At 41.2% G+C, this 15606-nt stretch overlaps 1 protein-coding gene across 1 annotated transcript in view; it reads left to right on the top strand.

Annotated features, from left to right (window-relative positions):
* The first annotated feature begins 1842 nt into the window (after window positions 1-1842).
* The window catches only part of unc79 (unc-79 homolog, NALCN channel complex subunit), a 201467-nt gene continuing 187703 nt past the window's right edge, over window positions 1843-15606 (top strand). The window contains exons 1-2 of the mRNA XM_078562184.1: window positions 1843-1939; window positions 7456-7576. Coding sequence (XP_078418310.1) covers window positions 1918-1939; window positions 7456-7576 — 143 coding nt within the window. The 5' untranslated portion in view covers window positions 1843-1917. The remainder of the gene's footprint in view (window positions 1940-7455; window positions 7577-15606) is intronic.

Below are 15606 nucleotides of genomic sequence, written 5' to 3'. Positions count from 1 at the left end.
TTTTTTTGTGATGGTGACTGAGGGATAAATATTGACCAGGACACTTTGTATAACTCCCCTGCTCTTCTTTGAAATATTGCCATTGGATCTTCCACATTCACCTGAACGGTTTATCATCTCATTTGAAAGCGAACACTTCCAACAGTGCAGCACTCCCTCTGTACCGCACTGGAATGTTATCCTTGACTTTCGTGCTCAAATCCTGGAGTGGGACTAACCCGGAACCTTGGTTGAGGAAACTATTGGCAAGAAATTTGGGGGGGAGGATGTTGTGGATGAAGAATGTCAGTGTGCCTGGGCCAAGTTAGGGCTTGGGGAGATAGTGTTATGTTCTTATTACCTAAATTATGGTAACAGTGTTGGCCCAGTGACAGGACTTGTGCATTTATGTCAGAGGTTGTAGTTTCAAACATAACCCATGAACTGACCATACAATCTAAAATCATTTGGGCAGGAAGATTAGGAGATGTAATGGTACAATTTTAACGGGATGAAGAGAAGAGAGACCTGCAGGTTTATGAAGGTAGTGGGACAAATTGAGAAGACTGTTAAAACTCATACAAGGCCCTTGGATTTATTAAGAGGGGAAAATAATACAAAAGCAAGGAAATAAAGCTAAATCTTTATAAGACACTGGTTAGGCCTTAGCAGGAGTATTATGTCCAATTCTGGGCACCAAACTTTAGGAAGGATGGCATGGCCTTGGAGAAAGTGCGGAAGAGATTTACAAGCATGGTATCAAGGATGTCAGACTTCAGTTTTGTGTAAAGACTACAGGAGTTGATGTTGTTCTCCTAGGCAGGGAAGGTTAAGTGGAAATTTGATACAGATGTTCAAAGTCATGAATGGTTTTAATAGCGTAAGTGAAGAGAAAGTGGTCCCAGTGACAGAAGTGTCGATAACCAGAGGATACAGGTTTAAGGTGTTTGGAGAAAGAATCGGCGGCAACATGAGAAAACAGTGTTTTCGCAAGGTGAGTTGCTGTGACCTGGAACACTGCCTGAAAGATTGGTGGGAGCAAATGTAACAGTAACATTCTGAAGAGAATTTGATCAATGCTCAAAGGTGAAAAATGTTACAAGGCTTTGGGGAATGAGCAGAGGGTTGGATTGTTTAACTCTCTACCGAAGGGCTGGCATAGGCAGAATGGGCTGAATAGCCTTCATTTGTGCTGTATCAATATGATTATTCTATGGTCCTTTGGAGCTGTATTGAATAACAGCTTGTTCCAGGCGCTGCCTTTTGGATGAGATGCTAATGGAGGACACAGGGGACCAACCTAGATGTAAAAGCTCCAATGGAACTATTCAAAGAGTATGGGAGTTCTCTGGTGTCCTGGCCAACTTGTATCCCCCAACCAAAACCACCAAAAACAGATTAGCTATTCATTCATCGAATAATTGTCTGTGGGAAACTAATAAGGGCAAATTGAGGCGGTTGAACGCATGGCATACCCTGAGGATGAGAAAGGCGTTATATCAATGCACGTTCTCTCTTTGCTGTCTAAAACACGTTACGTAACACTTTCCAAACAGCTTTAAATGAGAGTTGATCGTGAATATTTGGGTGCGTGTCCGGTGTCATTCGATTTCAACAAAAAACACAGCGATGCCCAACTAAATCCCATCCAAAATCATCCAGCTTGCACGATTGCCTGTTCCGGGTCATTGCGATCTTCTGCACAGTTTGCATTAATGTCTCTAATTTGGCTGAACAAGGGGTGTGGGGGTGTGGGGGGGTGATGTGGGAAGTTTAAGCAGATACTGCCTCTCTGTGCCACCCAGTGTCATGGACCAGACGCGGAGGCAGCAGAGCCCCTGACCGCGCGCATGCGCGGGCCTCGGCTCCTGGATCCCGAGCAGCTGCAAGATGCACTGTGGCGCATTTGATGTTTGTGACAAACGCCATTGAGAAAAAATGTCCACGAAAGCGGAACAGTGTAAGTATGGCAATTGCACGGCGGTGGCAGACCACCCTCAGAAAGTAAGGGGCGTTCGTGGGGAGACAGTGTCAGCTGGAGCTGCTGTTTCCAAAAGCCAACAGGCCTGGCTAGCTATGGCTCAAATACAGTGTCAACCTTTCTCTTTTTTTAGCCGCGCATTTAATAGCGACAATTTAAAAATTGATGTGGATTCAGTCTTTCTCTACACGCGTATTTTGAAGGCAGGAATAATAATTAGGACTGCAAGTCTTAAATGGCCTTGCCTAGTCTGGAACTGGTTCAGTTGCCAAGGTCAGCCCATTGCCAATAATAGGATGTAATGAGGGAAATAGCATTAAGGTGGCTGATTTTAAATGCTTGCAACTGAATGTGACTGTTTATCTTTGAAGGTTGACTCATAAAAGGAAAGAGAGAAAGAAAGGGGAAATGTAAGCTGCTTATTAAAAGTAAGGTTATAAATACACACACACACACACACACACACATGCGGCCAGTTATTATTTACACATACATGTAGCCGGCCCACACTGTTGGGCTCTTGTTTTCTAGAACTACCTGCTGCAGGTCTAACTTTTTCCTGTTATTTTTGAAGCTCTATTAAGAATCATTACTGTAGCATGCATCAGCTGTGGCTCAGTTCATAGCACCCTCGCCTTTGAATCAGAGGGTTGTGGGTTCATGTCCCACTCCCGGAAACCAAGAACTGTGAATGTACTCGAAAGAGTTACAATCTGTGACTGTTGATAACTCGAAAGAGTTACACCAGTATTCAGAATAGCAGACTTTTGAAAATCATGCTACAATTAAGATGCAGTGTCTGTAGCTTTTATAAATGATTCACTTGAAACCTTTGGTTTTAATAAAAATGAACAGAAAAAAATATTCTAGGCAATGTATAATATGAGAAATCTCTGAAGTAGACTGTGTAACCTGTAAATGCCAAAGTTACAAATGTTTTATACTCAATGACACAGAGAAATAGTTATCTTGCCACACTGCTAACCATAACATGTTTTTAACAGGGGCAGTTCTGCATTTTCAGGTGAAATAAACTAATCTAAATGAGTGATTTTCCAGTTAAAAACTGTCTGAAATGGCTCTGTGGATTAAGTTGTCTTTGCGATAAGAATTTCTCTTGAAATATGATTTTTAGGTCCATTAACATATCCACACATTTCATAAAAGTTTTTTTAAAATGAATTCTTCAGCTGTGGATGTTGGTGTCAAAGAGGACGTTTGTTGCCTATCCCCAGATGTCTCTGAGAAAGTGGTGGTAGATCTTCTTGAACCGCTGCATTGTGTATGCTTTAGGTATTCTCATGATGCTCCTGAGAGCTTGGACTTTGACCTAGTACACTACCTGGAGGTGAACACTGGAGATGATGGTGTTCTCATGCATCTTCTACCCATGTCCTTCTAGGTGGTGGGTTTGGGAGGAACTATGGTGACTTGCAGTGCATCCTGAAAGTAGGACATATTACAGCCATGGTATACCAGGGAGTGGATGGGCGGAATCATCCATGCCTGCTGGACACGGGCGTGCTTGGGGCTTGAACGGACAATATGATGAGAAGGCCAAGAACCAGTTTCATGATGTTGTGAAACCAGTTTGCGATCGTCCACTCAGCCCCTTGATGGCGGGCCACCTTACCTTCTATCGGATGTTGGGAACTTCATTGTAGTACATCTGCATATCATTATAAGTCTAGCCTGCCGGAATCATTCCCCCATGCTGGATCGTCCGCTCACCACACCAACGTGTTTCACAACTGCACATAAGTGACGTGCACCTGGCGAGCTGCACTTTGAAGTTTATTTGCCTCTCTTGCTTTGGGCAGGACTCACAGTCATCAGCACCAGGCTTCACAGACAGCACCACATCACCTTTATATGAGCTCACAGACAGGTCTCTACCTACTAGACCAGCCATAAGGTGGGGGTGGCTTTGTACGGCTGCAGGGCTAGTGCTTGCTTGAAGAAGGGGGAGAATTGGCCCCAGCAAGGGAACAGGCTGCAGCGTGAGGGCTGTACTGTAGAAGGGGGTATCCCAGGGCTTGTGTGGGGGCACAAGTTGATCTGAGCAAGTGGCCTTAATATGGTGAGGGCTGAGGAGGCAATTTCCAGAGGAGATGAGGCCAGATGGAGATGTGAGGGTGTGTAAGAGAGAGTGAGTGGTGATGTCCCTTGAGCTGGCAGTGAGTGAGATGCCAGTGAATGTGTGATGGGCTTGAATGTGTGAGTTTAGAGTGATGAAATTATTGCCTTACCCTGGTGGCACAGATTAGATTATTCATTCTCTCCTGTGCAGCATTGGCACTGATCACCATTGCCAGCATCTACCAAGCCGGAGTGGTAATGCTGCTGCCCCTCCTATAGCCAGAGCTGGGGTAGAGGACATCACACAGGCCTCCACAGCATCCAAAAGGCGCTCGAGTGACGCATCGCTAAACCTGGGGGCGACTGTCTGCTTGCTTTTTGGGGTCATGTCTTATTTGCAGCAGTCCTGGGCTGGAAGCGCTGAGAGGTGTGCGCGTGGCTGTACTTTAAATGTGGCGTCCGGCATGATGAAGTGGCGAGGTGATGACATGGCGGGTGAGTCAGACCCTGCCGCCATGGAAACGGTGTGTTTCCTGGGAATGCATCATTAATGTGGTGGGTTTGGGATGATACAGCGTGAGAAGCCGCCATAGCGTCTGACGGGTAAAACGTCGCCTTAGCTGCCTGCTCCCGCACTTAGTGCAAATCTGGAATGATTCCGCCTGATATTTAAGTCAGTGGATGGGATGCTAGATAAGTGGATGTTATCTTCCTGGATAGCATTGCGCTTCTTGAGTTTATTGGAGCTGCCTGGGCAAATGAAGAGTATTCCTTCACACTGCTGACTTGTGCCTTGTAGGATAGGAGATTTTGGGGAGTCAGGAGTTTAGCCAATTGATACAGAATACCCAGCCTCTGACCTGCTTTTGTAGCTATGACGTATATGTGGCTGGTACAGTTGAGTTTCTAGTCAATGGCAATCCTCCCCAAACCACCCCCCACCCCTCCTAGGATGTTGAAGATGGGGGAATTGCAGATGGTAACACCATTGCATGTGAGGGGGTGAGATGGTTCTCTCTTGTTCAAGATGGTCATTGCTTGGCACTTGTCTGAATGTTACTTTCCACCATCAGCTCAAGCTTGGATGTTATCCAGTTCTTGCTGCACGTAGACATAGATCGCTTCATTATTTGAGGAATTGCAGAAGGAGCTTAACACTATGCAAACATCAGTGAACATCCCCACTTCTAACCTTGTGCTGGAAGGAAGGTCATTGAGGACACAGCTGAAGACACTTGGACCTAGGACACTGCCTTGAGGAACTCTCGTAGCTGGGATTGAAATGGTTGGTCTCTAACAACCAAAACCTCTTCCATTGTAGGAGGTATGGTTTCAGCCAGTGGAGAATTTTTCCCATGATTCCCATTGACTTCAGTTTTACAAGGGCACTTGGAGCCACACTCAGTCAGTGGCTGTCTTGATCTTAATGGCAGTTATTTTCACCTCACATCTGGAATTCAGCTGTTTTCCCATGTTTGTCCATGTTTGGGTTGAGGCTGTAATGAGTTTTGGAGCTGAATGCTTCAAGCAGAACCAAAGCAGAGCATCAGTGAGTAACTGCTGAATAAGTGCCACTTGAAAGCACTGCTGACAACTCCTTCCAGCACTTTTCTGATGATTGGGAACAGGCTAATGGATTAGTTATTTGTCAGGTTGGGTTCAACCTGCTTTTAGTGGACAGGGCATAAGTTGACAATTTTCTACATTGTTGGTTAGATGTCAGTGCTTGTAGATGTACTAGAACAGCTTAGCTAAGGATGTGGCTATTTTTTGTGGTTAATATTGTCAGGGCCTGTAGCCTTTTCCTTTATATTTTGAGTGATTTGTGGGGAAATTACCTTGCAGGAGACTTTCCATACCAGTGAATGCCATGTGACAGCCAGTATTACAGGGAAATACGGTAACTTATTTATAATGGGAAGTCCCATAAGTTCAGGTTTACATAGGAGTTTTAAATAGAATACACTCCACATATCTAAGATAAAAACAAAAAACTGCAGATGCTGGAAATCCAAAATAAAAACAGAAATACCTGGAAAAACTCAGCAGGTCTGGCAGCATCGGCGGAGAAGAACAAAGTTGACCTTTCGAGTCCTCATGACCCTTCAACAGAACTAAGTAAAAATAGGAGAGGGGTGAAATATAAACCAGCTTATATTTCACCCCTCTCCTATTTTTACTTAGTTCTGTTGAAGGGTCATGAGGACTCGAAACATCAACTTTGTTCTCCGCCGATGCTGCCAGACCTGCTGAGTTTTTCCAGGTATTTCTGTTTTTGTTTTGGACATTCCACATATCATTTGTAGGCAGATACTTTGATACAAAAAATTCACAATGTGACATGAGCGATTTGTATCATATATTTTGATTCTGCTGTATTGCCACTGTTTACATGCTCATCTTCCGATTGTATTTCCATTGGAAAAACCTAAGAGCTGAAGCTTTGGAAGCTGAGGTATGCTTATGTGATTTTTAGTGCTGTAATGTGTCATTGATAAAATATCATGCTACTTATTTCTAGTACAATATTCCGTTCAAAAGAGTCAGTTCTTTTGTTCTATGTTTTAAACACTGGAGTATTTTTATGTACTCATTTGCAACATATTTACTCTTATGATAACCTCCTTAAAGTAGTAATTAACAAAGATAAACAGCCAAGCACATACATTTGTGTGTGTGCGCGCGCACAAGGACATCTTGCTTCAGTGGTTAAATGCACTGTTTGTTGTGTTACTAAGCCTTGCAGATAAGGAAGTTCCTTGGTTAAAACCTGGTCATCTTTGAGTTAACCTGTAGCTTCACCATCACTGGGCTGAAGAAGGGAGAAATCAGCCAGGTATCAGGAATACCATTCCTGATTGCTGTCCATTGTGAGAGAAGCATAGTTTTGGATATGGCCAAGGGTATCCTGTTGCTCCTCACAATCTAGTCTTTCTATAATGAAGTACAGCCACTTGGGTAAGGTGCTAGCGGACAATGTTCTAGTACCAGGGGCAACTGTTTAAAAATAAGGGGTTGCCCACTTAAGACAGAGATGAGGAGAAATTTTTTTCTCTCACAGGGTTTGAGTCTTTGGAAAGCTCTTCCTCAAAAGGCGGCGGAAACAGAGTCTTTGAATATTTTTAAGGCAGAGGTAGATATACTCTTGATAAGCAAGGCGGTGAAAGGCTACTGGGGTAGGCGGGAATGTGGAGTTGAGGTTACAATCAGATCAGCCATGATCTTATTGAAAGGCGGAAGGGCCAAGTGGCCTACTCCTGTTCCTAATTTGTAAGTTCGTATGTTCTTGAAATCATAATAGAGCATATGTCCGTAAATATAGTTAAAAGTGGATAGGAAATAAGAATGCTGTTCTACTTTGCAACCAAAATATTTTTAAAAACAACTGACCTTTTCCAAAATTCTCACTTATTCAGTTGCATCTAAGGTCCGCTATTTACAAGAGTACCACAATCGTGTTCTTCATAACATTTATCCTGTACCATCTGGAACTGATATAGCAAATACGTTGAAGTACTTTTCACAGACATTGTTAAGGTAAGCTTTGATTTTTTTTTTACTTGTAACTGAAACAAATGACTACATGGGTATATTGTAATATTTTCTAAAGTGGGGTTGGGCATTGAAATTTAGTGTTTTCATTCTCTTCGTATAAATAATCAAGTAAAATGATCTTTAATTTTATTTGGATGGAAATTTCAGCCAGCAAAAGTGGTATTTAATACAATAATTCATCCCTTAGCATAACTGAATGTTGTAATTTTACTTAAATAGCCAAACAGTTATTGATAAATATGCTTCTTCCTGTGCGTAGTCATTATTTGCTTTGAAAAGATCTTTGTTGTCAGATGATGATATTGCACTCATCAGCTAGTGCTGGTTGAAATACATGAGGAAGTAGAAATGTGATGAAATCATGCGACAAGGATCAGTGCATTTGTTGAAATAGAAACAAAAATAAAAATACCTGGAAAAATTCAGCAGCCCTGACAGCATCTGCGGAGAGGAATACGGTTAACGTTTCGAGTCCGTATGACTCTTCAACAGAACTAAGGAAAAATAGAAGAGAAGTAAAATATAAGCTGGTTTAAGGGGGGTGGGACAAGTAGAGCTGGGTAGAGGGCCAGTGATAGGTGGAGATAGACAAAAGATGTCATAGACAAAAGGACAAAGAGGTGTTGACAGCGATGATATTAGCTAAGAAATGTGCTAATAGGTGACATTAAGGGTAGAAAGCAGGACGAGCAAGGTACAGATAGCCCTAGTGGGGGTGGGGTGGGGGGAAGGGATCGAAATAGGCTAAAAGGTAGAGATAAAACAGTGGATGGAAATACATTTAAAAATAATGGAAATAGGTGGAAAAAGAAAAATCTATATAAATTATTGGGAAAAAGGGGGATCGGAAATGGGGTGGGGATGGAGGAGAAAGTATGATCTAAAGTTGTTGAACTCAATATTCAGTCCGGAAGTCTATAAAGTGCCTAGTCGGAAGATGAGGTGCTGTCCTTCCAGTTTGCGTTGAGCTTCACATGAACATTGCAGCAGGTCAAGGACGGACATGTGGGCATGAGAGCAGGGTGGAGTGTTGAAATGGCAAGTGACAGGGAGGTCTGGGTCATGCTTGCAGACAGACCGAAGGTGTTCGGTCTGCATTTTTGCATTTATGCATTTATGCCTCTACATTGAAGAGACCAAACGCAGACTGGGTGACCGCTTTGCGGAACACCTTCGGTGTGTCCGCAAGCATGACCCAGACCTCCCTGTTGCTTGCCATTTCAACACTCCACCCTGCTCTCATGCCCACATGTCCGTCCTTGGCCTGCTGCAATGTTCCAGTGAAGCTCAACGCAAACTGGACGGACAGCACCTCATCTTCCAACTAGGCACTTTACAGCCTTCCGGACTGAATATTGAGTTCAACAACTTTAGATCATGAACTCTCTCCTCCATCCCCACCCCCTTTCCGATCCCCCCTTTTCCCAATAACTTATATAGATTTTTCTTTTCCCACCTATTTCCATTATTTTTAAATGTATTTCCATCCATTGTTTTATCTCTACCTTTTAGCCTATTTCGATCCCTTCCCCCCACCCCACCCCCACTAGGGCTATCTGTACCTTGCTCGTCCTGCTTTCTACCCTTAATGTCACCTATTAGCACATTTCTTAGCTAATATCACCACTGTCAACACCTCTTTGTCCTTTTGTCTATGACATCTTTTGGCAATCTCCACCTATCACCGGCCCTCTATCCAGCTCTACTTGTCCCACCTTCCCCCCCCCCCACCCACCCACCTAAACCAGCTTATATTTCACCTTTCTTCTATTTTTCCTTAGTTCTGTTGAAGAGTCATACGGACTCGAAATGTTAACTGTATTCCTCTCCGCAGATGCTGTCAGGCCTGCTGAGTTTTTCCAGGTATTTTTATTTTTGTTTTTGTTTTGGATTTCCAGCATCCGCAGTTTTTTGCTTTTACCTTTATTAAAATAGTTGACAAAGAGATTTTGTATGAATGCATTAATGCTTTGATATGTGACATTAGTACAATTGCACTCCTATCAGTTTTCCATGTACCTCAGCCAGTTAAAAGAATGGAGGTATCATCATCTGCCAACAAAGAAAAAAAATAAAGTTCACACCAAAACAGTTGATAGCTGTTGCAGGCAAGTAAAAGCTATCAAATCTTAAAAAGTGGGTTTACAGCATATGAGAAACACTAAAAACAAATTAGTGGAAGTAACTTAAATATAAATTATTGTACTCTAGTTCTAAAAAAACTTTCTACTGGATTGCTAGGCATTTCGCAACCTTCAGATAGCAACAGTTCTAGGATCTCTGTTAGGAACTCTTTAAAATGCATTATTGCATCAAATTAACATGTAACAAAGCCTGGAAGGAAAGCCACACCTAGACATGTTAGAAAGTAGATATTATGATGGCAAATAACATTTGAATTGAATTTGGGTGCACTACCATTGTACTTTTGTTGGTCTTCATTGAACTATTAGACAGAGACTCCTTTGAAGGACAGACAATTGACAGGGAAGTTTCTCCAGGCTGCTATTATACATCTTCTCGTTAGCACTTTACCTCGGTAAATGATACATGGCACAAGGGGATGGATGAGGAAATTTAGGACCTGTTAACCATACCTCAAAAATGAGGACCAAAATAATAATGAAAAATACCTTTGTAGTATTTTGATGAAGAATTGGGAATGAGGGGTGGATGATTGGGCATTTTGTATTTTGGCTTGAAGCCAAATCTCAGCAAGTTGGTGCATCTTCTGATGCTATCATTGACTCTTACTGAATTAAGTTTGGACTGTCTCCAGTCAGTTTCTAGTGGATACATTGCTAGCAAACAAAATAAGAAAAAAGTCTTTTCAACTTGGAAGAAACTGATATGAATTAGACAATGTTGGAGCAATAAGAATGATGTAATAAAGGGTGGGAGACGCTTTACATTGCATCTCTCATATGTTTTACCTGGCATGGAGTGATTGATATTGATAGCAGATGCAGAGTGGAAGACGCTGTATTTCCTGGTACTGTTAGCTCTAGGCTTGATGAACTGCCAAGAGCATAAATTACTTAAAAGACCGGAAGGAAAAAAGAAAATAAACTTCTAGCAGCTGGAATCTTTGTAGTGGTCATATGTGAAATGCAAAGAATACAAAAATGATACCTATTGTTGGGCAAGTTCAGAAGGTAAATTACAGTTCTTATGCTAGAAAGGAATTAGTAAAAAGAACTATCTTTAAGTAAATTTTTATTTGAAAATATGAGCACTGTGAAGTCAATCCCCAATCTAAGTCAAAAACTGTAAATATTTTAAATTTGGAAAGAACAATGTAATGGAAATATAAAACTTCTAATACAAATTATTAAAAATTCTAAATATAAACTTTCACATTTACTGTCAACATTGCTTCCAATAAACAGTCACATTCTTTATATTGTCATTTGTCGAATCATGGCCAAATTTCACAGAAGTTATACTACTGATGGCATCCCCTGTAGAACAGTTAACTTGAAAAATAGGGGTGTATAAATTTGAGAATGGAATAGATGGTATCAATTTAGGGTTCAGCATTTTAGATCACCGTACCCCTTTTGAGAATTTATCATTGCACGGCCCCCTAAATGTTACATTTTTTTAGAATTATCCATTATACTACTAACACGCTAGTGGTCCTTGAGGGTGAGATGACTCACCAGAGAGTTTGAATTCAAAACCAGCACTCCTATAGTCAGAGTATTAAGTAACAGGCCATGAAGTCAAAACTTAAAACTGCCTGTAATTCTTTACAACTTGCAAACATTGGGTTACTGGTATCCTTCTGGAAATAAAAATCATATAATGTTGGCTCTTATTTGATATCCTACCAGTAAGATTTGGAAATCCTGAGTTTAATTAATTATGCCTATCTGAGGTGAAGCCTATGTTGTATTATATCAATTCTTGTTATTTGGGTTCAGGAACTGTGTGTTGAAGGAGATACCTGTAAATGCATAAATACATAAATCACTTCAGTCAGCTTTTCTGTCAATTAACCAAATATAAGTTGTTTTTTTTTGATAAGCATGTTCAATTAGTTGAGCTTTAGTATTTAAATAACTTCCAGTACATTGATTAATCCAATTTTGGGGCGTCATTATTGACTGAAATGCTGAAATAGAAAACTTAAAAAAAAGGTGTGGGGATTTTGTAGCTGTAAAGAGTGTTCTGTTATAGCAGGGGTTTAATTTAACAAGTACATTCATTAAATGACTCTACAGTGCTTGGAAGTATAGAAATGATGTGTTTATTCTCTAATATTACATTGCTGATTTGTTTTGAAGTATGAGGGCAAAAAGTTGTGCATCAACCCTTTTAAATACAGAATTCCCTTTGCAGCTTTCAAAATATGTGTCTGTAATCACATAAGCTTTTGACATTTCCTAAAATTAATATGTCCTGGCATGCAAGTGCTTCCAAGTTTTACACAGTGCTAATGAATGACTTCAAATCCCAGGAAAGTTCATGAAATAATTTGGCTGCATAAAATAGGATAGTCAAAGTAATTGATGTAATACCTTTTATTGGGTCAGCAATTTAAATTGAGGGCTTTCAGACTGATACAAAGCTTGACAAATACATGGTGATGGGAGCAAATGTTTAAAGTTTCATTATACAACTTCTAAAGTTATGAAGAGTACTATCTTAAATAGCGCTGACTCATCTACGTTTTAACTTGTGTGTTGTTCTAATTAAAAGGCTTTGCATTTGTCTACTTGAAAACAAATCGGAAATAATTACTGTATAGGAAGACAGCAATCCCAGGAGGTTGAACCTCAAAATATCTTATGAAAATTGTTATGTTTGATATGTGTGGTATTGGCTCACCTACAACTAAGAATTTGCTACAGACTTTTGAGGGTCTCTTTTGGCACATTGCACTTCAAATGTTTATCACTGTATTTAAAATCTCAAAGCATGTTATCTACCAGCAATGCACAACTTTTTGTCTTATTAGTAATAATTATTATTATACTTAAATAATGCTGTCATACTTAGAGAGAACAAAATAGTGTTTGTATTACAGAAAATAAAAAAATGAACCTTTTATTTCAGTAATTCTTATGGAACAATCAATAGCATACATAAACTACCATTGCCATTAGTTCATAAACATATGCTATCAGTCATTGATCTTTAGTATATATTTTTTTATAACTCCTACAATTGTAGTTTAGTTACATCTTAGAATTCTATATTTTTTTACTAAATCATATTCCTGTTAAAATTCATTACCCTTGATGATACTGTCACAGTATCATAATTTACATACAGACATTATTTTGGTGTGATAAACATGTGCTGTTTAGAGATTTACATACCAAACACACATGTTTATTCTTCTCCTTAAACATGTTTCATAGGTGCCACCCCCTTGTGAATGAAATATTTTGACAGACTATTGTGTAGTTACAGAGCCTATATTTAGTGAAGATAAAAGACACCAGTAGTGACTAAATTATGTTTTGATAATTCTTGTGTAATGAAGTTCATAAATTAATGCATTTTTATGTATTGTCCCTATGGTTTGAAGTGATTTGAAAAATAGGTGTATTGCCATAAATTCATTATTCCACTTCTTTCCATTTTATTTCCTCCCTTGTTGTCCAGTGGTCAGGTTGAGTAGACAGGGAAACTGATCCCAGGTGTTTTGCTTTTTAGAGGTTTGAAGAGCACACTCAGGCAACTCACCTGCTGATTCACTCCTCCTTTCCTCCCATGTGTAAGTGTTTGGCATTCCTAGGTGTGTTCCCTTACTGAGATCAGGAATTCATCATGTCAATCATCAGAGGCACGAGTTCAACTTTCAGTACACTACAACACAGTGAACTGAAATATCAGTGTGCATCCCATTGTGTTTCACAATGAGGACTTTGAGTTTTCATTCTAGTGCAGAATAATAGGTATCTCATGAATAGGTATCTCATAAATTATAATGGTCATAAAAATTGAGGTATAGAACTAATGGGCAAGAAATTGAGCTTGCGTGGACAGCATTTTGGAGCACTAAGGTAACAAAAAATATGGGCACTAAGAGTGACCTTAGTGCTCCAAAATGGTATCCATGACATATGCACACACTTGAGGGGTGAAATTCGCCAGTCAACATATTTGTTAGGGCATCAGCGCACACAGCGAATGTCCATGGTAAGTATGCAGAGCAGGCAGATCATGACATCAATCGATGTGCAATGCTGATTTGAATCCAGCAATGTCATTTTAAAGCCCAGTGCTCCAGCTGACATCTCCTGCTAACCTCACACAACTGAACACATGCTCAACAGCAGGAAGGATCTCCCATAAGGGCTATTTAAAGGGGTTGGTTGCTGGTTGATTTCTTCCTTCTGTTGCTATAATTTTACACAGTTTTGGGGCTTTCTGTAGTTTCTTCAAGTTGTAAAAGTCTACAAGGAGTGGTGTGGCAGGTGCTGAAGGACTTTTTGTTGACTTCAAGGCTTCTGCACAAGCAAGTTGCTCTCAGACATGGGCACATTAGTAGGCATTCCTCTTGGAATATAGCATGATTTGAGAATGAAGAGAGGTCATACTGAGCAGCAGAAGCTGCTGGAAGAGGGAGGATGGGAGAAGGGCTCTCAGCAGAGGGTCATATCTGCCTCCTGGTGCTCAGGGAACACTTCTCTACATGAATCTCAGTGAGCAACAATGTGTGAGACACCTGTGCTTCAGTAAGAATGTATTCACTGAAATCTGCTACCTGCTGTAGCCACAATTGCAACCTCAGAGCAGGGAAAGAAATGCATTGCCAGTGGTTGTGAAGGTGACTGTTGCAGTGAACATTTAAGTCTCTGGCTTCTTCCAAGCTTGAGCTGGAGATATTTGGAACATCTCGCAGTTTGCTGTCTACTGTTGTGTAAGGGAGGTCATTGAGGTCTATTCAAGGACAGCTAATTACATTTCATTCTCTCTTGCTAGAGAAAAGCAGGTAAAGCAAGCAGGTGGCAACACTTAGATTGCAGGCTTCCCCATGGTGCCGGCTGCCGCTGACTGCATGCACCTTGCTTTGCGGGCACCGCATGTCAACTCTGCCCTATATCAGAAACAAAAGGGGTTTCACTCCCTCAATATCCAGCTGGTGTGTGGCCATTGGACATGTATCATGCAGATCAATGCTCAGTATCCTGACTCTAGTCCTGATGCCTTCGTTCTTAGTCAGTCCGCCATGTGAGCTGCATTCGAGCCACCATGACAAACCAAAGGGTGGCAGCTGAGCAACAATGGCTATCCACTGTTTGCATGATGACTCCAGCGCACAACCCACAGGCACATGCACAGCTTGCAAAGAAAGCCATGCTGCCACTCAAAATGTGATAGAGCAGACTGTTTGCATGCTGAAGCAATGCTTTTCTGAAGGAGCCATTCAGTACTCAACAGAGTTGGTGTCAAGTGCCATAGTGGTATGTTACATGCTGCACAAGCTTGCCGTCTTGAGGGGATGGCCCATTTCACCAGCTACATGGTGAGCAGCTGAAGACCAGGAGCATGAGGAAGAGGAAGGGAGGAGGCAACCTAGACAGCCCTTTCCTGCCTGGCATGTCCATGAATAACTCATCTTAGTGCAATTCCTGTTACCGCAAGCCCAATTCCCTATACACCAACACTCCCACACCTTCCCTCCACTCTGCCACTGACTATCACAGTTGCTTCCTTGGTCACAATGCAAAAATATAAACCACCACAAGTAAACATTCCAAATTAAATTTGTAAATGAAACTATGCCACATTGCATATAAAAGTCAGCGAAGCACCCTTATGCATTTCCTTTGTGACTATCTCTTGTGTGCCTTTGCCTGCCTTAGTGTGTCTACATAGTGCTACCCATGTGATTGTAACATGGTTGATTGAAGGCTCTGACTTTCAGTGGAGGAGACTGCAGATGGCCTTGGAGAAAGACCTTGAGAGCTCTGGGTCTAGAAGGTTCATTTGTGGACTGCAACATCTCAGCATGGGTGATGGGTGGCGGGGTTGGGTGGGGGGAGGGTTGTAGT

Source organism: Cetorhinus maximus, chromosome 18, assembly GCF_964194155.1.
Source record: "Cetorhinus maximus chromosome 18, sCetMax3.hap1.1, whole genome shotgun sequence".
NCBI classification, from domain to species: Eukaryota; Metazoa; Chordata; class Chondrichthyes; order Lamniformes; family Cetorhinidae; genus Cetorhinus; species Cetorhinus maximus.
This window is presented reverse-complemented; position numbering and strand designations above follow the sequence as displayed.